Source organism: Aricia agestis, chromosome 10, assembly GCF_905147365.1.
Source record: "Aricia agestis chromosome 10, ilAriAges1.1, whole genome shotgun sequence".
NCBI classification, from domain to species: domain Eukaryota; kingdom Metazoa; phylum Arthropoda; class Insecta; order Lepidoptera; family Lycaenidae; genus Aricia; species Aricia agestis.
In genome coordinates, this window is record NC_056415.1 from 10,427,474 (window position 1) to 10,451,210 (window position 23,737).

The window sequence follows — 23,737 nt, forward strand, 5'->3', positions numbered from 1 at the left end:
GACTGATAAGGAGACACCGCAAAATAGTATCTTTAATTGCTCTATCATAAATTTATAACGATTACTTTCTTATTTGAGAGAGTAAAGAAACAAAGCCGTCATTTTATGACGGCTTTGAGCCTTTGAAGATTGAGCCTTAGATAGTCCATACTCCATAGATAGATAATACATATACTTAGTTTATTCTTCGCTGTACCTTTTGGATATTCTACTGTAAACTCTACAATTACCCATTTATAAAAAAAAATCGGCCAAGTGCGAGTCGAACTCGCGCACGAAGGGTTCCGTACCGTTATAGAGGAAAAATAGGTCAAAAATTGTGTTTTTGTATGGGAATTACATTTTAATTAAATTTTTATTTTATTTTAATATTATAATTAAAGTACACATAATTTAATATTTTTTAATATTATAATTAAATAATAAAGGACATTGTGAAAAATTCAAGTCAAGCAAATAAGGTCGAAAAAATCACGTTTGTTATATGGGATCCCCTCTTAAATACCTATCTATTTTATTTTATTTTTAGTATTTGTTGATAAAGCGGCAACCGAAATACACAATCTGTCCAAATTTCAGAAGCTAGCTATAGCAGTTCTTGAGTTACAGCCTGGAGACAGACGGACGGACGGACGGACGGACGGACGGACGGACTGACGGACGGGCAGACGGACAGACATCGAAGTCTTAGTAATAGGGTCCCGTTTTCACCGTTTGGGTACGGAACCCTAAAAAAGAGCTGCATGTATATGAGCGTATACAATTTTATGTTTTCATATATGTCAATTGTCAAGTGATTTATCTAACGAATCTAACAAGGACAGAATCTTAAATCTTTATTAGTAAGGGGGTCTATCTATAGCCAAGTCCAAAGTATAACCAAACGACTGGGCCTTTGCGAGTTGCATAATCATTACATTGGTGCACGGAATGATAAGAAAAGTATACAACAAGACCATTAGATCAAGGGCAGGCCGCCGTGTCGCAACTACGACACGATTTTTTATTACAAGGGGCTTTTCGTTTACTACATTAATGAATTAATGACGCAAAGTTATAAATAACATACTTAATAGTAATGCTTATTGTATCGAATTTTACTGCATAAGATACCATATCTTTCTTAGAATATCGAGTTTAAATCGAAAATAAGGAAAATGTCACTCGTTCTTTAGTATTTTTTATCAAATATCAACAAAGCTACCAAGCTACAAAACTAATAGACGCATGTGACAAACCATTACAACTGACAACGTGAATTTTTTCACACATCCTCTTAATAATATTTTATATTATACATTCACATCTTCAGAACTCCCTTCCTCCCTCCCTCTCCTAACGGGGTTAATTACTCGATCATGTACGCCAGTAATTTTACATTTGGAATAAAGTGGTTAAGCTAAATTGGTAATCCACATAAATCCAGATGAAAACGGTTAAGTGTTAACTAAATCTAGTTAGAGCAGACAAATTGACCTTGCACGCATTCACAATTTCACATCACGATGTCCACGTTGTATGGTTATGCAACGTTTCTACGTTTTGTAAGAATTCTATGACAAAATACTTGTACACGATTGTTTTAAATGATATTGCTGGTCTGCGGCGAATAAAAAGAGCGTGATGGTTTTGAGTGCATACGTTTATTTATCAGTAGCTCCTAAAGTCTAAACTCTAAACGATTTATCTAATTTGACGAAAGAGGTGTAAATAGATTCGCAATAAAGGTCGGATAGACTTTTGCTCTCAAAATTTTACCCTTATTATCACTTCACCTTATTGAAAGTATGTTTTTTAATGACTTGTGTTTCACATGCTATCTTTCAATAAATAAAAAAATAATTAAAATAATTATTTACATAAATAATTATTTCATTTAAAGTTCATTAAATTATCATCAGGGCGAGAGAAGTATATAAGCCCTAGTATATCCCACAACCTGTACATTTTGTGGTACACTTTACAGAAAAACCATCAAGCCTATTGATTTGTGCTTTAACATATAATTTTTAAAAAAGGTTTTTTATATGCAGATGTGTCATCATCAGTCAGTCAAGGTGTGACGACGCGAGCCCTCACAAAGCTCGGATTTTATAGCTAGTATTAAGGTAATTATAAGAAGATACTTAATAAACATCTTATCAGCAAGTAATTGATAATGATTTCTAATCAGACTGGTGCTAGACATCTGATTTTCTTGTCAGTATAAACTGTTTATACATGATGTTCATTTATTATCATAATGAGTATGAGCATGATTATATTATAATATACAGTATATCTAGCACTGTATTATTTCATGTTTTACAATGTTTACAAACCTACAAATTATGAAATTAACTATTGAACTATATATAACCGAAACTATTTATAGTTTGTATTTTGGACTGTATTAAAATTTTAATCCGAACAAGTCATCCAAGGCGAGAGTCATCCTTATTTTAAAATAATATAAAATAATATATTGCCATATAAAAAAATTGTGTTTATTTTAAGGGCCTATTAGATGCAGAAGTTAACCTTGTTATAAAGCAACTTTATGGAAGGAAACTTACGATAGTTGTAAGTAATACTAATAAACAATACTCACTGCATGTACAGAATTAGGATCGGACAACCAGGCATTGTACATAGTTTCCACATAAGCTGAGCTGGATCCATTTAAAAATGGCTCTGCTGCTGCAGAACTCTTCAGCCTGTTGGCGTTTACTGCTACAGCAGCAGTCTGCGATCAAGAGAAAAAAATGCAATACAATCTAATAACATTTTATTATAATTACTTGTTTTTTTTTTTTTTATTTATTAATTTTATAAATGCAAATTAACATAACAAAACATAATAAAAAACATTTAAGTATTAATATGATAATGGTTTTATAACATCCTGTATTTAAATTTAATATGATCATAATAATATCAAATGAGATCACTAATATTCACATGATATCAGAGTTTATCAATCCAAAGGGGCTTGCCTCCTGATAATGCTTTATTATGTTTTTGTATGTTATACAAACACTTGAATATGTTTCTGCAGTGTTTAGACCTATGATTAGAAATAAAAAAAAAACAATAATTATCAAGCAATAATTAAATATATTTATTCAGTGTTAATACTTTATTTCATAAATATTATTACTATAGTTCAGGGGTCACCAAACGGCTAACCGCGGTCCGCATCCGGACCGCCAACCCATTGTGTGTGGACCAAGCATTTTCGAAGATGAACCCTGTTCAAAATAAATTTTGATCTTGATTATCATCTCCTGCAGGATTTAATACCAATAGCTTGCACCAATTTCACTCCAAACATCGGAGAGATAATTCGCTATAAAAATTATTACTTTTCTCATTGTAAATAAATACCTTTGTAAATTCCGTAATTAGTAATTACCTTTGTTTAATAAATTTATTTTAATGTGTGGACCACAAAGGTCATTTCATTTCTTAATATGGACCCGGAGCGAAACTAATTGGTGACCCCTGCTATAGTTTATAGGGAAACTCATTTAAATCTTAATAAGTAAATAATATTAAGGTATATATAATAACTTGATATATAAATTCATTCAAATATTTAGGTTTTATTGTAAAAGTTTCTGATTTTCAGAAGAGTTTAAAATAATATTTAATATTATGTCAAGTTTAGTGCCTAGATAAAAATTACAAGTATCACATTTTATCAGATATGGTTTTTATCTTTGGCAACAATGTCATGGAAAAGACACAATATAATGTTTGTTTACTTTTTTATATATAGAGCAACTATGAAGCAAAATTATTAGTTTTTTGTGTGTTTACAATATTTATTAATCCAACAAAAAATATGTGTACACTTTAGGGCTTAGGAATTAATACCCATATAATTCAAATATTTAAAATGTTTATATAAAATTAATTCATCAAGCCCCATACGGTCACCAGTGATCAAGACACAATAGAAATTCTATTGTGTCTCGTTTTTCCACGATCAACGGGTTAAGAAGGAAAATATTCTTACCTGTGGTTTGTTGAGGAGCCATGATGCGAACCTTTCAGACCCACCTAACTTATTTGAAGCTTGAAACACTGCTCTTGCTCTATGCATTTTGAAATTAACTCTTCACTATAATTTTAATCAGTCCCTGTGTAAATACACTTAATTTAGTAGTAAATTTTAAGAACAGTTTTGATAAGAAATTATAAATTTACACAAGAATAAACACAATGATAACAGAAAAGGTGCAGAAAGTAGGTTATTCTGTTAACACAATGTCGAAGAAACAGGCACATTGACAAATTCTGTTTATTTATTGGTTTCTACTTATATACTTATTGTATATTTTTTCAACGATTTTAAAAAATATTTCTGATAAGTCCCTGGATGACATGTGAGTCATATGAGGATATTGCAGTTCTATTGACTGGTTACATAAGGGCAATTATTTTTAAACAAAGAAAGGAATTATCTGCGTTTATAATATGATAACTAACCAATATAACCAGTACCTTCTAGAAGGACACTTTCGAATAGAATAAAATATGTAATTTACAAAAAGTTTAAGGTTATAATTTTTTTCATTTCGTTATTTTGACAAGAATATTTAAAAAACAGGTAATATAATAAATAAGCTATGTGAAAACATAAGGAGTCGTGAGCCTACGAAACACTCGTTCAAGACCACCGTATCACATTCGTATGACGTTGATACTTGATAGTGATCAGTTGGTGACTGGTGGAAGATCATATTGATTACTTGATTGATATTAAGTTTAGTAATTACTAAATAATACAAAAAAGATTATAACTGGAAACCTGTGATTCAAGGTTACATAACACGAATCTTTCAATAGCGCTATTTATTAGAACGTTGGACGGATCACCGATGTTGTTCAGTACAACTACTTGAGGTTTACCGAGGAAAACGTTTAAAAGAATGTAATTTATTTTACCTTCGGCACAAACACTATTTATTTTATATATTTTTGTCTTTTTGAGCTATAAATTTTAAATGAATTTAAAAAAATAATTTTAACATATTTGCGCCAGCCTCAGCTCGGACTTTTTGATTTTCCCACAGATGACAAATCACAAACTTCAAATTTCAAATTCTCGTGCAGAGATAAGTGTTGCCATAATAAAAAATTCATCGCTTAAGTTTTAACTAGCTATGTGACCGAGCTTCGCTCGGTATTCAATAAAACACGAATAAAATGACATTTTCTAAAAATGATTCCTACCTACATCGATTTATCACCCCCGAAACCCCCTATATACTAAATTTCATGAAAATTCCATTCCGCCGCCGCGCTGGGCAAAGATCTCAACTGAGTCATGAGTGGGCACCAGAAGATGGACGCCCGCCGCCACCATGGCCGGCCTAGAAAAATATGGCGCGATGAGTTGGATCACGGATGTATACCACCAGATATTATATTGTATTACATTTTATAATTACTATGCCAGCCAGGCTGGCCAGTGGGCAGTGACCAACGCCCAGCGCGGCAGCGGTGGCGGCTGGCGCACCGCGTATGACTCAGGAGTCAGGAGCGAGCACAATGGAATACCTTGGGGGAGGCCTTTACCTAGCAGTGGTTGTTATTCCATTTGACTAAATTTAGACGTCTAAACGATTTAGTAACTAAATTTAGTCAAGTAGAATAACATTTAAAAAGCTAGGATCCTAATTAGTGTACTAAATCGTAGACTAAATCCTACGAATAATAAAAACACTAAATAAACTAAATCGGAAAAAGTGTGACTAAATCAGTGTTGCCAGATCGTTTCAACCTTTTATTATATTTTAAAGTCAATTTAATGTATTTTGTTATACGTCTAAAGTCTGCTGGTTCCAAGTAGTTCAGAAACTTCATAATTCATAATTTTTTATGGAGCAAAAATTCTTTCAACCATCTTTTTTGCCTTTTATTTATTTTGATTTTCATTGAGCCAACAGCTAAGCCTATGAGAAGACTAATTTTTTGTTGCTTTGACAGAACTGGAGCCATTAAGAAGACGTCTGGCCAAAATCGCCGCGTCGTCACAACTGATTTAGTTACTAAAATAGCACAAGTGGAATAAGAAGCTTCTAATAGAATTTCTAAATTTAGTCAAATGGAATAACAACTTTTTTTTATTAGCCTATACTTATAGTGTCCCTCTGCTGGGCAAAGGCCTCTCCCAGGATCTTCCACTGTTCTCGCTCCTGCGCACAGAATACAAATTACTCACGGAGCTCCTGCGCCACCGATAGGCGATAGCCAGCCTGGCTGGTATGCCTCCAGCTCAAGACTCGTCACAGTTATAGGCTAGAAAAAAAAACTGTCAAACGTGTCGATTGACATTTGACAGCTGTTTATGACATACATGTCAACATATATACTAGATACCAAATTATCGGCAATATTTTAGAGATTTGAAAATTGAAAATAAATAATTGATTGATTATTGTTCACTGATAGATAATTACAGCAGACCATTATGTAAACAAAATCAAAGTTACGGATTGTATCAATAAGTTTCTCTGAGAAACAGCATAGTGATTGTATTCTAGTTTTCATTACCCATTGGAGATCATTATTTCGGGTTAACATGTACAAAATATACTCAAGATTTCTAAAAATACCGAAGGAAGTCATAGGAATAAAGAGACATCAAATACTTGGAAAAAAATTCGAAATTGAGGAAATACCTTACCGGATTCAGATATTTCGATCAGAACACAATACTACCACAGAAATCAGTAGTAGTTATGAGATATATAAAAAGTATTTCTTGTATTCTGTGTTTTTCGGTACTACTTTATTTACATCATATAAAATGTGGTAAGTGAAATTAAATATTTATCATACAGATACAGAGAGAACTAGCTATAAGTCTAAGTTCAAGTACCATGCACTACCTCACTGAATTATTGACTGTGTTTTATAGGCTTAACTATAAAGTTCTTCCCTCAATAAATGCGGCCGAAGAAATAACAGAAACTGATTCTGAAAGTGAGGGTGATAAGCAAAAAAAGAGATATAGAAAAGAAAAAATTGGCTTCCGAGACAGAAAGGTATGATTATAATATGCTTTTTAAGAAATCAAATAAAATATTTTTTTTTTATATTCATCTTTCCTGAAAATGCTTGTGTTTATTTACAATATTATACTTTATGATAAGTAAAACAAGGGATACAAAGTACAATAAAAAACCTAAATATAAACTTTATTTTGTACTTTGTCGTTTGTACTTAGTTTTAAGTTTCTGTGAATGTGTGCCTACATATTGTATATTTTACATTAAGTTATAATATATTACCTCCACACTGGTAGGTAAAAAATAAAAATGTAATATAAGTATTTTTTACATTTTTTAAATTAAACTATTTTTTTATATTTGATAGAAAGTATCTGTTTAGGAGTATGGAAGTACAAAAAGAAACTCCAATATTATTTCAATAAATCTGAATGCAACTTACAGCTTTTGATTATATATTTTTTACTTATTATATTTTTTACTTCAGATTATTGAATATGAAAATCGTATGAGAGCATACTCGACACCAGATAAGATCTTTAGGTATTTTGCAACAATAAAAATAACATTTGGGGAGAATACAGAAGTTTATATGACACCAGATGATTTCTTGAGAGCTATCACTCCCAATATGAAACAACCTGATGGTATTTTATGTTTTATTTTAATTTCATTTTACTATTTCGACGGGTGCAAAGTAAAAAAAGTCATCTGCAATTTTGAGTTTTTCGTTTTTTTGTAGAAACTAGCTTAAAATATCATGTTCTACAACATACCAAAAACAAAAATTCAAATATCACCTTATTTTTGGTACTTTTGTCACGTAAAAGAAGACATCTACTCTTGTTTTGTGAAATTGCACGATGTAGATGCGGATAACTACCGCTGGTCGTCTATACGCGGGACGCGCGGGGGTCATGTTATGCGGCATAAGCGGCTATCTGCCATATAGCTTTTTCTACGTTGCGATTGTGATTTAGATGTCTCAATTTACTTTTGCAAATTAGTATTGTTTATTATGTTTATGAGTACCTATTTATGTTAATTCTTATTGTTAGCTATATTAATTGACTTCTAATTTGTTACTGTTATTTTTTACTGTTTTTTCATGTTCAGAAAGTCCAAAACGACTTTTTAAAGAAGTTGAAAGTTTCCAGAACATAAGTGATAGATTTATCGAGCAAAATACTGTGTTGCCCGATGAAATTATTGAACATCTTATAGAAAACCTTGATGTGTCACCGATGAAGACAAATGAATATAAGTTAACTTTGTAAGATAAGTCCCCATGATCTGAATACTCTAGGCCAGTCACACCAGTTCACTCTCAGTCTGAAATATAAAATGATTTTGAAAATTTGTCGATCTCAGCAAATTAACAAATACGCCAACACCCTCAGAATACAGTTCATCACTTCAAGTCCGCCGCGTCCATTATCAGTATTAGATCAAAATATTATATATTCTTTTTTATTAAACAGATACTTTGATCTCATATAATCTATGACCTGCTTGAGTTTATTAACTCAAGCAGGCCATCGAGTATATTGTCCCTCTCAAACTTTAAATCTTCTATAGACAACACCATTGATGCTTCTTCGGCAGTGGAGGCATCAAGTGAATGTTCTACGCCTTCCTCGTTAAACGGTAGAAAAAGACGTCAGTTAAATATTGATCTAAAGAAAAGGCGATTGAGAAATAAAGACACGTGTATTGATACGAGACGTAAATTACGACAAAATTTAGGTAAACAATTACATCAGTCCAGAAATGGTAAATTGCAACCTGCGTAACATCATATCCCGGCATTTGCAAGTTCTCGCGAAGTTTTTCTATTAACTTATCTTTGACCGGTTTTGGGATCTCTGTGATCACGAGAAGCAATTGAGAAATCGTTGAAATAAAATTTCATTTTGTGTTCTGAAAAATCGTATGCACCCCTCCGATGGTGTAAAACGTCCGGCGATGCTTATGATGTTATAATGAACCCATCATGCTTACAAGTGCCAAGTACAAAGACTTAATAAGCCTCTGCCTAAATTATAATAATTTACAACATAGTTCCTGTACTGATAATGATACTGAATAATTTTTAAATTAGTTTAAAATAATTAAAGTATTGACACAGAATTTCATTTTTGTTGTGAGAAAATACGATTTTTACGAAAGTAAATGAATGATTCCTAAGTATATCCATACTAATATTATAAATGGGAAAATATGTTTATTTATTTATTTGTTTGTTTGTCCTTCCTTCACGCTCTAACGAAGAAACAAATCGTATTGTTTTTTGGCATAAACTTAATTGAAAGGATGAAAAGTAACATAGGCTACTTTTGGTCTTGGAAAAACATCATGTTTCTAAGGGAGCTTACGGGAATATTTGCAATTTACGCGATTTTCAAATTTCACGCGAGCGAAGCCGCGAGCAAAAGCTAGTATTTCATATTTTAACTTCCTTCTAAATCGTGTACCTTGCACCGAATCGACAACGTAGAAAAAGATATCTACGCAATTATGTTCTGAACTTGGTGTGTTTAAGATGTAAAACGTTTAACTACATATTTTAATAATATAACTTACTTTTAATAATAATTTTAATAATATAAAGTGTTACACTTTACGTAGTTACTGATAATCGTACTAGTAATCGGTAAAAATACTTTAATAAATATAATTTTTAATTCCCACGTAGAAACGACCAAGTGGTAGTTAACTCAGTTGTCATATTTTCAAGCGCAATGTAGATGCAGACAACTACAATATCTCGTAAATTAAACATAATTAGAAGAAATTAAATATACATGTGGATTCATTAATAAATAATGAAACAATGATGAAAATTTCAATAAATTTGATCGGAAATTGACAAAATGTGAGCATTTTTTCCTATTATGCGCTCTCCTGAAAAGTTGCTGTTTTGTAGATGACTCTTTTTACTTTGCACCCGTCGATTTAAGTAGTTTATGTTTAATTAAGTTTTAAATTGCTTTGAAGTTCAAAAATAACAATTCATTATGGTCTATTTTGTTAATTATTATTTTGTTAATAGACACAAGATAAAATTGTAAAGACAAAACCTTTGGCTGCACAGTTTAATTTACAAAAAAATTACTTAGACTTTTTTATAGGTTCCGTTCATAAATTCTGCTTTTTTAATCTGGTATAAATACAGTTTCAATCCAAGTACAGTTGCAATCCAGTCTAGATTCTATGAATCAACAAAATTGTAATGTAATTTCTGATGTAGTGTTAGTCCGGTTCACAAGTGCCATTTTCCTCAAAACCAATATCTCATGCACCAAAAATTATGATTTTAGGCTCATTCGATTCGAAATACCATCTAGAAAATTCTATTAACATTCCAAAAGGGGCTGAAAAAATTCCAAAAGTTATAAACAATAAAGTAAACAAAAAAGAAGGGTTCTGTTTTTTTTAATATTTTAAAAACTATTTGAGATGGTCAAAATTTGAAAATAGATCCGTAAAGAGCAGGAAATTTTCGTTCGTGTTTCGCGTGATTTACCGCAATCTGCCACGTGAACTAAAAAAAATATTTTAACTAATTAAATATTAATACTAAGGAACAAAAAAAATTGGGTTAGTACCCAATTTTTTTTTGTATTTTTGTTTTTTGTTTACTATGTTCATAACTTTTGCTTTTTTTTTCAGCCCCTCTTGGAATTTTGATAGAATGTTCTTGATGGTATTCCGAATTGAATGAGCCTAGAATCATAATTTTCGGTGCATGAGATCAGGTTTTGAGGAAAATTGCACTTGTGAACCAGAGTATGTGAACTTATCATGAGATTGTTTGACATGAGAATACCATTTTGTATACTTATAATACTGAGACTTTATCAATACTGTATTACTGTAAGATTAAGTAGCAGAATTTGTGTGCTGAGATTTATTTTTAAAACTTTACCCGGACGCTGCCTGGTAGATCATTGAATATGAGAACCGTATGAGGCAGTACTCTACGCCGGACAAAGTGTTCAGATACTTTGCGACACTTCAGGCTCAACATCATGATCAGCATGAGGTGTTTATGACACCTGATGATTTTCTAAGGTCAATGACACCGGGAGTGAAACAACCAGACGGTAATATTTAGGCAGTCATGTTATGTAGTTGGTAGATTCGGAAAATTTATGTGTATATTTGTTATCTTTGGTTCAACCTCTGCAAAAAAAAATAGAATCAAATTAGTGTTCTATGTTATGTGATTAAACTTAACAAAAGTTGAACTAATTTATTTTCTATATTTTTCTGGTTTAAGGTTTGGGATTGGATCAGTACAAAAGATATGACCCTAAAGTAAGTATTTATATTTTTATCCTTTTCACACAAACTTCTTAAAATTTAATCCTATTATAATATTTTTAACTTTTTATAATATCAAGGTTGGTTATTCAAATAAATAATTTAATGTAATCAAATGTTAAATAATATAAGACAACTTTAAAACAGAATTTTTAGAATTAGATAGCAGCATAAGAATTGAGGCAACGATTTTTCCCCTTCCTTCTTACCACTCTTCACTAATTGGTTTAAAAATTAATTACATACTTAATTACTTACACATCAACTTAATATATCTACTAATCTTTTTACCTAATTTTAAGAGTTAATAATTAATTCATGTCCATATTTAAGAGCTGTTAAGATAAGGTAAAAAGAAAAACATTTTAATATTCTGCAAGTATTATATTTATTTATTTATTTTTAAACAAAATGCTTATTCTTTTTTAAATGTTACTTATGTGAAACGATTGAACATTTTATAACTTAGTTTTATAAAATAGTAAATAGGTACCATAATATTATTTTAAATTGAAATACAAGTTTCAAATATTACTTTTATAATATCACATAGAGGAGATGGATACAAACAAATGTTAGAAATTATTGTTAATTAGTTCTGTTTTTACATTTTTAAGAAAATACATTTTATGTTGAGCAGTGGACAGTCAAAGTATAAAGATAGAAAAAATAAAACAGACAGTTTAATAGAAGTATAGAAGTTATAAAAATCCTTTACTTAAAACATAATAATTATTATTGTAATGTTAGTAAAAAACACAATTATAGCAAGACCTATAGTTTACACCTGTAGGATGTAGACATATACAAAAAACTAGTACTTACATTTATTTTTATTAGATTGAGACAGATTTTTGTGAACATAGTATGTGACAGACAAATAGTAAATTAGAGCTGTACACTTGTATACATATACCCCCTTTTAAAATAATTTACTCAGTGTATAACTATTCAAGGTGTCAATATTTTCAATATGCCAGACAAAGACAATTAGATGTTGCATATTTGTTCGCTGTGTAAATATTTTACCAGTAAGGGGAAAACTTTCTCTATTTCTACCCCGCACATACACAAAAATAAGTTTTTCTCTTTTATATTAAATTCTTTTTTTTTCCCGCATTTGTGTCTTCCTATTTCTGCGGCACTATCTTCGAAGCTACTTACACCACTTTTATCTTTTCAGAACATCGATGAGGTACTGTTTTTCTCATCTTCAACACTTTTCCCTTTCTTCACTTTGTAATAACTATGCACAGTTTTTTTTCCACTCTTAGACCAAACAAAAAAGTAAAGACAGCTTTGACAATCAAACACTGAGGCCGGTTTTCATGTATGTAAAGCGGTATCTTCATTAGGTACATGCTCATATTATACTCACACACCTTTAAAATTCGACTGCTAAGGTAAGGCATTTTCGAGGCAAGTTTTGTTACATTCGTGTGCGTGACTCTGTAATTACATGGCGAGGCGTAGTTTCCACGGGCCTTAGTGTGTGGTTTGCAGTACTCTGCCTTCACTCTTTTATTTGATCTGAGATTCCACTGTGCTAATCACTAGCACTCTAGTGGCTAAGTACCAGATAGCTTTAACATTAGCATTAGGTACTTCATACTTCTCCTATATTTGTTTTATGTTACATAGAATTTTTGTTTCGAACTAGAGAGACGCCTCTTCTGCGACATAGCATTGCATGAATTTAGAATTTGTTTTGCAAGTACACCTACAACACCTTAGAAAAGCCGATGTAGCGGCGTTTTTATTTGAATACACAAAAGAACATATATTTAGTACGACTATAGGTTTGCTTACGATTCATATAAAATTAAGATAGAACATAGCCGAACGTAAATTAGGACGTTTTTTTCGGCTTCACAATAAGTACGATCACAGTAACATTAGAATCCAAAATACAGAATTTGAATATTTTTTGTACAGACGATCAGCCAGCGACTCAACCTGGACCTGGACGAGGACTCAATATTCTACAAGCTCGGGTCGTCCGGTCTCATCACCTTCAGCGACTACATATTCCTACTGACCGTGTTATCGAGTGAGTCCATTATATTCTAATTAACACATTTACTTCCTTACGTAGAGCCGATAAACGTCTGAGTCGTAGCCAAACATCTCGAAGTCTGTGCCGTAGATCTCTAGAAGTTTGTCCAGCATTGGCTCGTCGAGTTGGCCGAAATAATGCTTCAAGAGTGCCGAAGTATTTTTACCGTCTCGGGACTTGTTCATGACGGTTCGGAGACGGATCCGTCGGTTTATTTCCTTTCGGCCGAGCACGTGGCCTAAACCCAGTTGCTGGACCACGAACGACGAGTCCTTTGCTAAAGTTTCCACTTTGGCTATGACGCTAAAATTTAGCGCGCACGGCGAACAGAACTTGTAGTATGGTGCCCAGTGCTCGTCGAATGTTGCAGCGTTCGAATGGTGTTGCGCGGTCAAGTACGCGACGAACTCGTAGAACGTTGGGCCGAAGGATTTTATGGGTCCCAAAACTTTGGTCGCCTCCTCTCTGTGCTTTGACACGATCTCTCGAGCCAGTTTTCTGTAGTAGGGTGGGGATATGTTCTCGAGTTTGTCCCTGTAGGCAGACAGGAGTCTGACGAACGGTTCGCGAACCACAAGCAACGATACCACCCCCGGAGTATTGACGGCGTCCTCGAGTTCCTCAATGCTCGGTCTGGGAAACTTTTTCCGCGCCAAAGTCAATGGGGTATGCCTGGTTCGCGCCAAAAACTTTTTGTCGTAACCACCTGGAAATAAATTGTGTGTTAAATATAAGTACACATACTTACAGCGACTATTTCCCTGCTAAAGCATTAGTGGAGATAATATATGTTGTTACATACGTAATATTGTATAAAGTAGAATTCTGAATTGGACTCTGTTTTAAAATTCTAAGGTTTTATTTTTTAAGTTATTCTTTACCTAAAATATTAAAATTATACAGCCAAGACGAACTCGCCGCTTTGAATATATTGCACCAGACGAGATTGTGTGCGTGGTCTATGAAGAACTCTTTATTGTTGATCGTTTGCTTCTCGAGGGCTTTGGAACGGCAAACTTTTTTGACGTTGTCCAACCTTTTTTCTAGTTCGATCATAGTTTCGTTGTCTGGCTCCTGCCATTCCTCTATCGTGTTCGAGTCTTTGTCATCACCCAGAACCGGCCCGTTAATCTAAAAAAAATCCACATGTATTATTCAATTCCCTTAAAAACATAGAAATTACACTTTTAAATACTTTAGATCCACTAAAAATATGTTAAAGGTAAACCGCGTACACAATAATTTAGGAAGTAGGTGAATAATTAATTACTAAATAATGTAAAAATCCTATATGATAAACATAAAGAATATAACTTCTCACAATAAATAAATTCTAATGAGGTAAACACAGTTACTGTCTTTACTACTCAACAGTCTACAAACTGTTGCATGCTTGTCATTTCTGTAAAATCTCACGAATTCGTTGCAGAGCCTATTTCATTACTTTCTTATAAAGTACCGTAAACTCTCTTTTCTCATAAAATACTAAAGTAAATCACCAAATATTTAGCAAATAATATCTAAAGATGCCTTTCCTCATCCTGACCGTTCAGAATTTCACCCCTAACTTAACAACATAAGGGTCATAAAACGATCTAGGTACACGAATAAATCCTATAACTCCTAGTATTTACCAGCCACTTGGTGTAGTTGTCAGGTACCGCCGACCAGTCCTTCGCCGGGACAGTCCCACTGCTCTTGAACACGGTCATCTTCATAACAACCATATAGAGCGTGGCCCAAAACAAGAATGTTATTGTTTTCGCCCCGCATCTTAAACATGGATACGTCTTCGATTTCGCGCGCGTCTGCATACGTTTCAACGAGTAAACCATTTTTTAGCGTCATGTGGTTGAAATTTTGGAGAGAAAACGGGGTTGGTTGAAAGAAACCGAGATTGTTTTGGGACGATATTTGTGTCCAGCATCCCGCGCGTACGGAGCATGAGCGAACTTAATGATTTTGCGAGATGTTTGACGTCGTTGTAAGAAGCCTTTATTTGCGAGTATGCAAGAATCCATGTTTATTTATAAATGTTGATAGTACTATAGCATATCTAATTAGAATAAAATTCATGTTTATTTAAATTTGTTTTTAATTAGGGACAAATTTACCAATGCATCTTAAAATTAAATATTGTTGATTTAATTTCGTGTTATGTAGCTCGTTCTTCGTAGAAATTAAAAGAAAATGGGCCAAGTGCGAGTTGGATTCGCGCACGAAGGGTTCCATACCACAATAGAGCAAAAATAGGCTGAAAATTGTGCTTTTTGTAAATTTATATAAATTGAATAATTAAGGGGGGCTCCCTTAATTATTCAATTTATATAAATTTTACTATTAATTATTAAAGTACCAATATAACTGAATATTTCGTGAATATTTCAAATGCCTATGTGTTGTCGTTATTGATATCGAGCAAAAAAATAGCAAAAAAAATCACATTTGTTGTATGCGAGCCCCCCATATTTAATTTATTTTGTTTTTAGTATTTGTTGTTTTTGCGGCAACAGATTAAATAAGTACACAATCTGTGAAAATTTCAGAAGTATAACTATAACGGTTCTTGAGTTACGGCTTGGAGACACACAGACAGACGGAAAGGCATCGAAGTCTTAGTTAATAGGGTCCCGTTTTTACCCTTTGGGTACGGAACCCTAAAAAGAGAAGACCCAATATTCCGTTCGTCTGTAAGCGCTCTTATTAAAATAAAATAAAAAATTAAGGCGGCTAATTGTTTCTGTTATTTTTATGGCGGCTGTATACACTCGTCAAGACACCGCGAGACGGGCCAAGCGCGTGTGTGTACACTCTGTACAGGGCGCTCTCTTCCTCGTCTCGTTGGCTCTCGCGAGGAAAACTAGTGCATGCATGTACGCCCGAGGATCTCGGCGAGAGGCTCTCGTCGAGTGTGTACAGCCGCCATAACCTTACCTAACCTAACAATACCCTGCAGTAGTGAGTTTCGAAATGTCTTATTCAAGCGTCCCGGCGCCACTTCGAGATAGCGTTCCGCATGTTCGACCTGAACGGCGACGGCGACGTGGACTGCGAGGAGTTCGAGAAGGTCGCCGCGCTCATCCGCCAGCAGAGCAGCATCGGCTCCCGCCACCGCGACCACGCCAACACCGGCAACACTTTCAAGGTATACGTCACAACTTAAGGCCTCGGTCTCGAAATCAGTGGGCAGCGGGGCGGGAGCGTTGGCAGCACGTGACAATGGACAGGCCTCGGCGCGGCGAGACTGAAGCATCGGCTCCCGGCACCGCGACCACGCCAACACCGGCAACACTTTTAAGGTATACGTCACAACTTAAAGCCTCAGTCTCGAAATCAGTGGGCAGCGGGGCGGGAAAGGGGTCGGCGCGTTCCAATGTATAGATTTACATGGACAGGCCTCGGGGCGGCGAGACTTAAGCATCGGCTCGCGGCACTGCGAACACTTTCAAGGTAGGTCACAACTTTAAGGGAGGTTTTGCTGTTATGCATAACATCGGTGTTATGCATAGGGCCTTACCACGAAACCGTTTTGAAACTCAACAGATCGAATCGGAATGCCGCGTCCTACCCAGACAAACGTAAAATGACGTTCTTAGAGTATTCGCGGCATTCTGATTCGATCGATTGAGTCTCAAAACGGTCACGTTGGCGATTTTATTAGCGATTTAAAACTTAGTTTTACCTTCGTTTTGTGTACCTAACCCAAGATGAGAGTATAATATCTAGTTTCTTTAAAATAGTAGTGGTGTGCTCCGCAGTGCAGGACAGCTCAAAATTCGATCTCTTGAAGTGAAAACCTCGATCGTGGGAATAGCAGACACAATAGATTTTCAATTGTTATACGACAGCCGGGTGCCGCTTGGGGATTGATGGCTTAAATAATTATCAGTTAATAGAATAAGGCGTTACTTTGCGGAAATACATAGCTTAATATATTATTATTTTAGCAATATTCCGCGAAATAAACCTCAACCTGTAAGTAAATTAGTGAGTTTACGCATAGGCATGCGTGTGCGGTACGTAATTTTCCTCCTTTCCCACACTGCCTATGCGTACATTCGCATGCAAGAACGTGCAAACACCACCATACAAGCAATAATGTTAGCAACAACCATGCAAATATTTATCATTTTAAAGTTCAATGAGGCATTTTTTTTTACTTTTAATTTTAGGTTCCAGAATTACTAACAGATGACGAAATGGTGGTGAGTTGTGGCCAGAGACTAGTCACAGTATTATGGTATTAATTATTATCTATGATTTTATCTGTTATGTAGTCGTGTAGGGCACAGACTATAGTGATTTGGTTCGAGGTTTATTAAACAGTTCACCTGACTGAAAGCTTACTATTTATTTTATTTTTTTATTTATCTTATCTTTTCTTTATATGGCTTATTTCGAGTGTTATTTACATACATCAAAATACGTCATTTGTATGTCTGGGCATAATTATATCGAATATAATTGAAATTGATTTTTTTTTTTGGTTATGGGTATCAACAAGAAAACTCTTCACTATCGCCATCTAGTCTTCTAGACTACAATGAAAACAGTCCTTTATCAGCTAGAAAACAAGGTTCTGAATACCATACCTATCTGAAATCGCAGCACCACGTTTCGTCTTTTGAGGCGATCCGAAGGTTTTTACCTTCTTCACTGTTTAATATATTACATGCAAAATCTTGTTTTAACAGACGTGCTGTCTCGCTTCCACACTCATTTTTAAGCGTTTGTGTGGTTGAGTCAACAAAAAATCATTTTATGTTTTCACTGAGTAAAATATTTCACTGTTTTTCAGGGAATAAATTCAGCTTTGACAACATACTTCTTTGGTCCCACATTGAAGGAGAAATTGACTATCGAGAAGTTTCTAGACTTCCAACACCAACTGCAAAAGGAAATCTTGTCTCTTGAATTCCAAAGAAAACAGCCAGGTATTAATTCAATGTTATAGTAATGTAAAACTCACATAATTTTGAGTTATACCCTTATAATAAAATGTAATAACACAGTAAATAAGCACACCTAATATAATTTTTTGACTTTATCTATCAAGAATACTTTTTTCAAGTAGTAAAACTTTGTGTACCTTATCCATTGTGTAAATGTCTTTGTAAGTAAAGAGCTTGAATATTAATAGCTTTATTATCTGAATAAACGTATTTCTTAGCCTTTTCTTAATTATTTTCAGATGAAAATGGTCGCATTACTGAAGCAGACTTCGCCGAGTTATTGCTGGCATACGCCGGCTATCCAGCCAAGAAGAAGGCTAGAATGTTGAAGAGAGTGAAGAAAGCGTGAGTAGATAAAATTCTTTACACACACACAAGCATACTACCGCAACTTGAGAAGCAAGTTTTTTTTTTATGAAATAAGGGGGCAAACGAGCAAACGGGTCACCTGATGGAAAGCAACTTCCGTCGCCCATGGACACTCGCAGCATCAGAAGAGCTGCAGGTGCAGGGGATTGGGCCTCCGGTAAACTCACTCACTTGGCGAAACACAGCGCAAGCGCTGTTTCACGCCGGTTTTCTGTGAGAACGTGGTATTTCTCCGGTCGAGCCGGCCCATTCGTGCCGAAGCATGGCTCTCCCACGTTAAAATTGCAATGTTAACATAATTGCAAAGTTATGTTAACATTGCAATTACGGTGCGACGCTGCACCGTCAGCGCATTTTACAGGATTCGCCAAATTAATGCGTCACAATTGTTTTATATGTTATATTTGTAACTTTTATATCTGTTTTTTTTTGTGTTTGTGATTTGTGATTTTTCTGTGTTTTCTATATAATGATAGTTTTGTGATAATACAGCGTTGCTACTTTGACAGAGAACTCAATATAAGGGATACACACCCTAATGTATTATCAATTTGTCTTGTTACACCCTGTATAAATAAATTGTTATTATTTATAGTTTCCGCGACCACGGCGTGGGTATCACCAAAGAGGACTATCTATCGTTCTTCCATCTACTGAACAACATCAACGACGTGGACACCGCGCTCACGTTCTACCACATCGCGGGCGCGTCCATCGACCAGCCCACGTTACGTCACGTCGCCCGCACCGTCGCCCACGTCGACCTGCACCCGCATCTCGTCAACGTAGTGTTCACCATATTCGATGAGAACAGTGAGTTATCTGTAATACATCGTGGGCGCATCCATCGACCAGCCCACGTTGCGTCACGTCGCCCGCACCGTCGCCCACGTCGTCCTGCACCCGCATCTCGTCAACGTCGTGTTCACTATATTCGGCGAGAACAGTGAGTTATTTGTAATACATCGTGGGCGCGTCCATCGACCAGCCCACGTTGCGTCACGTCGCCCGCACCGTTGCCCACGTCGACCTGCTCCCGCATCTCGTCAACGTCGTGTTCACTATATGCGGCGAGAACAGTGAGCTATCTGTAATACATCGTGGGCGCGTCCATCGACCAGCCCACGTTGCGTCACGTCGCCCGCACCGTCGCCCACGTCGACCTGCTCCCGCATCTCGTCAACGTCGTGTTCACTATATTCGGCGAGAACAGTGAGTTATCTGTAATACATCGTGGGCGCGTCCATCGGCCAGCCCACGTTGCGTCACGTCGCCCGCACCGTCGCCCACGTCGACCTGCACCCGCATCTCGTCAACGTCGTGTTCACTATATTCGACGAGAACAGTGAGTTGTTTGTAATATACAATGTGGGCACGTACCAGCCCACATCGAATCACGCGTTACGACTCATGTCACGGTTAGCCAATGTCTGTTCTATTATATTGCAGGAAAATAAGTATGTCAGTCTCCCCAATTTACAAGCTTGTGGCGGTACCCACAATTAGCCTAACATTCCTGCATCGCGCTATCGAAGTTTTCTGAGCGCGTCGTTCACACATATCCCACAAGCTTGTCCAATATCCACACTTTTAAACCAATGTCTTAATATACAATTTCCATTGCAGTGGACGGGCAACTTAGCAACCGGGAATTCGTGGCGGTGATGAAGAACCGTCTGCTGCGCGGCCTCGAGAAACCCAAGGATACGGGGTTCGTCAAACTCATGTATTCGCTCATCAAGTGCGCGCGAGACACCAAACCCGCGCTACTTGACTTCTAAGTCAACATTAACCATAAAGGCGAAGCGACACTACGCTGCAGCGGAGTGACGCGACGCGTAGAGGTTTGCTTTCCATGTAAATCCGTTTGCTCGTTTGCCTCCTAATTTTATTAAAAAAAAAGGCTTAGCTTATATGATTTCATACAAAGAATATTTGGCCGTGCTGTGTCGCTCCGTTGCAGCGTTATGACACCTAATGAGACCGCATTAGGTGTCATAACCTTAATCCATAGCGACTTACTAATAAAAATATTTACACAGCGAATAACTACAAGGCGTAAAAGACAGCGTTATTATTAACGTTAATATTATCTTTATTATTAAGTGGGTATGGTTCTACTGCGGTATCGCACATTTTTACTCCAACAGAGTATACAAGAATTGTAATATTACGTAATGTGTAAACTTCGCGGAATCTTAAAGAGATCTGATTTCGAGTCCAGTATTTATTATTCGAGAAAATGACGGTACGGCCGTGCTGTTTTTTTGCTCGACTTGGCGGGGGCACTGCCGTGCCCCCAGATACTAAAACACGGCAGAAGTTTCAGTATAATTACTATACCAAAAAAGGAAAGAGCGTAGTTTCAATCTTCGTTGCGTCACGGTGCGGCCACGGTCACGTTGCTTCGTCAAATATGTAATTTTGACGAAACCAAGGACACAATAATTGTAAGTTGAACGAATCACTGTAACTGTATTATATTTTTCTGTCGTGCGTCGTCGCAAGCAGATGTGGCCTACAATGGCGTATGCCGTTTTGACAAAACACAAAGGAGCTATGTGACTGCTTAAAGCTGGAATATTTATTAAGCTTCTGGCTAATTAATTCTGCCTAAAATATACCAAAAATTTCAATTAAGGTAGGTACAAATAATTGCACATCTAAGCGAATCGAAGCACACTCTAGTAAATGAAATAAAAATTGTATTATCTTTCTATTTCATTATTAATACAATTTATGGTTATATTGCTCAATGCGTCTTAGAAGCTTGCCGACCTAAATAGCTTGCCATGAAGTAAAAAATATTAGAGCATTTTTTTAAATAATGATACTATGATTCACGGGTCTGTAAAATATTATGTCTGTATATTTTTATTTCATTTAAAGTTTTTTTTTTTTTAATATATCTATATTATATCTGTTTTATAGTGTTGTAGCTAGTTATCATTTTGAAATAAATATGCTTTAATGGTTTATCGTACAAAGGAAAGTTTATGTGTGCAATAGGGATGACGACAAGGTCAAAGATTAGCTGATTTTTTAAATAAAATAAAGACATAGCGACAAAAAATAGGTATTCCCAAAATTTCAGCTTCATAACTTATATGTATATGTATTTTTTGTTATGAGCCTTCAAAGTTGGATAGTCAAGTCGAATTTTTCTTTTAAAATTCCTTAATTTTTGTATACCATTCGATAAGTTATGCAATTTATAACATTTTTTTCTTATGAAACCACTTTCATAAACGCAATTTTTAACATAGCTATCGAACAAACTAGCTAGGCGTGACGTCACAGTTAGCTGACATTTGACGTCACAGTTAGCTGACATTTTGTATGGAGCGTTTTGGGAAGGTCTATTTCATGTGAGTTTTGAATTGTGATATCTTGGAGAGTTTTTAAGCTATCAGAGTCATTTTTTAATCGATATTTCTATTTTTCAATAGTCCTTCACTTACCAACAAGAATAAAAATGTTTCGTCATGCCTATTTAATGAATTATTATTATTATTATTATATGTTAATTGTGCCAATTCAGTTAAATTAGAGATTTTAGGGACGCGTATAATTTGTTTACTAAATTTTGCTTACGTATTTTAGAAATATAAGTAATTCTCAATTTTACTAGTCCAATATTTTATGTAATAAGTATGTACCTAATTTTATAGATAGACCTGATTTTAAATGTGACTGACTAAAAAAGATTTATAAACATGATTGTGATCTAACATGGATGAATTAAGTATTTTTGCGTGACTACTTTTTTTAGTTTTCTAAATAAAAAATGTAGTAAATATTGACTGTTTTCTTATTCAACACTTTAGGTGCACAATGTATTATAATTTATAAGGCACGTTTTCTATAACTTGTAATCAATTAATAGTTAGTTTCTAACGCCACTTGTATTATTTGAAGAGTATTTTAAAATGTATTTAATATACTTACTTTTATACAATAATATTATAATTATATCTAAGTAAAAAAGGAGGCTAAAGGTGCATTAATCATAATTCTTATTGTACCTTCCACAACACAATCCAAAGGCCTGAATTACTTTCAGAATATTCAGCCATCATGCAATTGCACCGAAGGTAATTATAACCTTATTTTCCTGTTCTGAGATTATAACAATATTATCTACAATATTTCTCTATAATCTAAACTATATTTAATATTACATCGTCTACAGCTACTGAACGAAATAACAGACATAAGACATAATTATATTATCAACTATTAAGGTTTCTATTAAAGGGTTTGTGAAAGTCTTTGCCAATATAAATACGAGTAATTATGATTTGACCGTCTACTAATCTTAGCTTAATAAATAGCTAATATATTATTGGTTATGTAATTTTAATTAAATAATAGATATTGAAGTTTTTATTAAATTTTATTTTTAAAATATTTATCCTCGTTTATTTTAAATGTTTGTGTAAAATAAAATGTTAATAAATAAAGCCGTATTTTTAATGTTTGTTCTGACCATAACTCTTCTTATCGATATTTTGAAACAATCGATATATTTTATAAAAAAAGATATACAATCACAAACAAAAGATGATTGTAGCACCCTGTATAAAATATACTTGTCATCAGCTGTTTGTGTCATAGTAACTAAGCGACACATTTGGCACCCCGCTCGGAATACATGGTCACTCACAATAAAAGCGATTTCGCCCATTAATCACATCAAAATTCGAATATTGCATCAGGAATCAGGATCGTTTAACCGAGTTTTAAATCGGGTTTAGCGGGGGTTCTTGGTCAATACATTAACATTGTAAATCACTGGCAGAGAGGACTCCGTCTGGCGTACACGCGAAAAATAGACTCCTAACTGAGTTCAGTCTTATCCAGTACTGCATGAAGCGCGTCCGACGCTCGGTGAGTTTTTGGAACTTTATAGTTGCATTATCTCATGATTTATGCAATACTTTCATGCCAAACACCTACACATTCGCCCTCGGAAAAGTTAATAAACAGTATTCGCTGACTACCCAATCGAATGGTACTGTTTGATTTATTGC

At 34.8% G+C, this 23,737-nt stretch overlaps 4 protein-coding genes across 15 annotated transcripts in view; 2 read left to right on the top strand and 2 right to left on the bottom strand.

Annotated features, from left to right (window-relative positions):
- LOC121730943 (2-oxoglutarate dehydrogenase, mitochondrial) overlaps window positions 1-5,069 on the bottom strand; it is a 43,882-nt gene extending 38,813 nt beyond the window's left edge. For 4 of the 6 annotated variants that reach the window (XM_042120174.1, XM_042120173.1, XM_042120171.1 and 1 more), the window contains exons 1-3: window positions 4,933-5,068; window positions 4,001-4,124; window positions 2,591-2,725 (exon numbers count right to left, since the gene is read on the bottom strand). In XM_042120174.1, coding sequence (XP_041976108.1) covers window positions 2,591-2,725; window positions 4,001-4,087 — 222 coding nt within the window. In that variant the 5' untranslated portion in view covers window positions 4,088-4,124; window positions 4,933-5,068. Of the gene's footprint in view, window positions 1-2,590; window positions 2,726-4,000; window positions 4,125-4,932 lie in introns of all 6 variants that reach the window. The other 2 variants (XM_042120169.1, XM_042120170.1) reach the window with 1 other exon arrangement.
- Window positions 5,070-6,372: 1,303 nt separating this feature from the next.
- LOC121730944 (calcium uptake protein 1 homolog, mitochondrial-like) lies at window positions 6,373-20,769 on the top strand. Of its 4 annotated transcripts, none has more exons than XM_042120175.1 (11): window positions 6,373-6,804; window positions 6,911-7,037; window positions 7,489-7,648; window positions 11,284-11,321; window positions 12,511-12,522; window positions 13,263-13,377; window positions 16,368-16,528; window positions 18,182-18,317; window positions 18,575-18,680; window positions 19,300-19,517; window positions 20,331-20,769. In XM_042120175.1, the coding sequence occupies exons 1-11, from the start codon at window positions 6,572-6,574 to the stop codon at window positions 20,483-20,485; spliced, it is 1,461 nt and encodes a 486-aa protein (XP_041976109.1). In that variant the 5' UTR covers window positions 6,373-6,571; the 3' UTR covers window positions 20,486-20,769. The 4 variants fall into 4 exon arrangements, with proteins under 4 accessions (XP_041976109.1, XP_041976110.1, XP_041976111.1 ...); XM_042120176.1 differs by lacking the exon at window positions 7,489-7,648 and adding an exon at window positions 10,948-11,107; XM_042120177.1 differs by lacking the exon at window positions 12,511-12,522.
- LOC121730947 (carbohydrate sulfotransferase 11) lies at window positions 13,371-15,305 on the bottom strand. Its single transcript, XM_042120191.1, has 3 exons — window positions 15,018-15,305; window positions 14,265-14,514; window positions 13,371-14,089 (listed from the first exon to the last, which is right to left on the bottom strand). Exons 1-3 carry the CDS (start codon window positions 15,216-15,218, stop codon window positions 13,407-13,409), a joined length of 1,134 nt encoding a protein of 377 aa, XP_041976125.1. The 5' UTR covers window positions 15,219-15,305; the 3' UTR covers window positions 13,371-13,406.
- Window positions 20,770-23,493: 2,724 nt separating the features above from the next.
- LOC121730946 (PDZ and LIM domain protein 3) overlaps window positions 23,494-23,737 on the top strand; it is a 29,191-nt gene continuing 28,947 nt past the window's right edge. Inside the window, exon 1 of one of the 4 annotated variants that reach the window (XM_042120181.1) lies at window positions 23,494-23,594. The gene's annotated coding sequence lies outside the window, so the exon portion shown is untranslated. Of the gene's footprint in view, window positions 23,595-23,632; window positions 23,719-23,737 lie in introns of those variants that run through there. The other 3 variants (XM_042120190.1, XM_042120180.1, XM_042120188.1) reach the window with 3 other exon arrangements.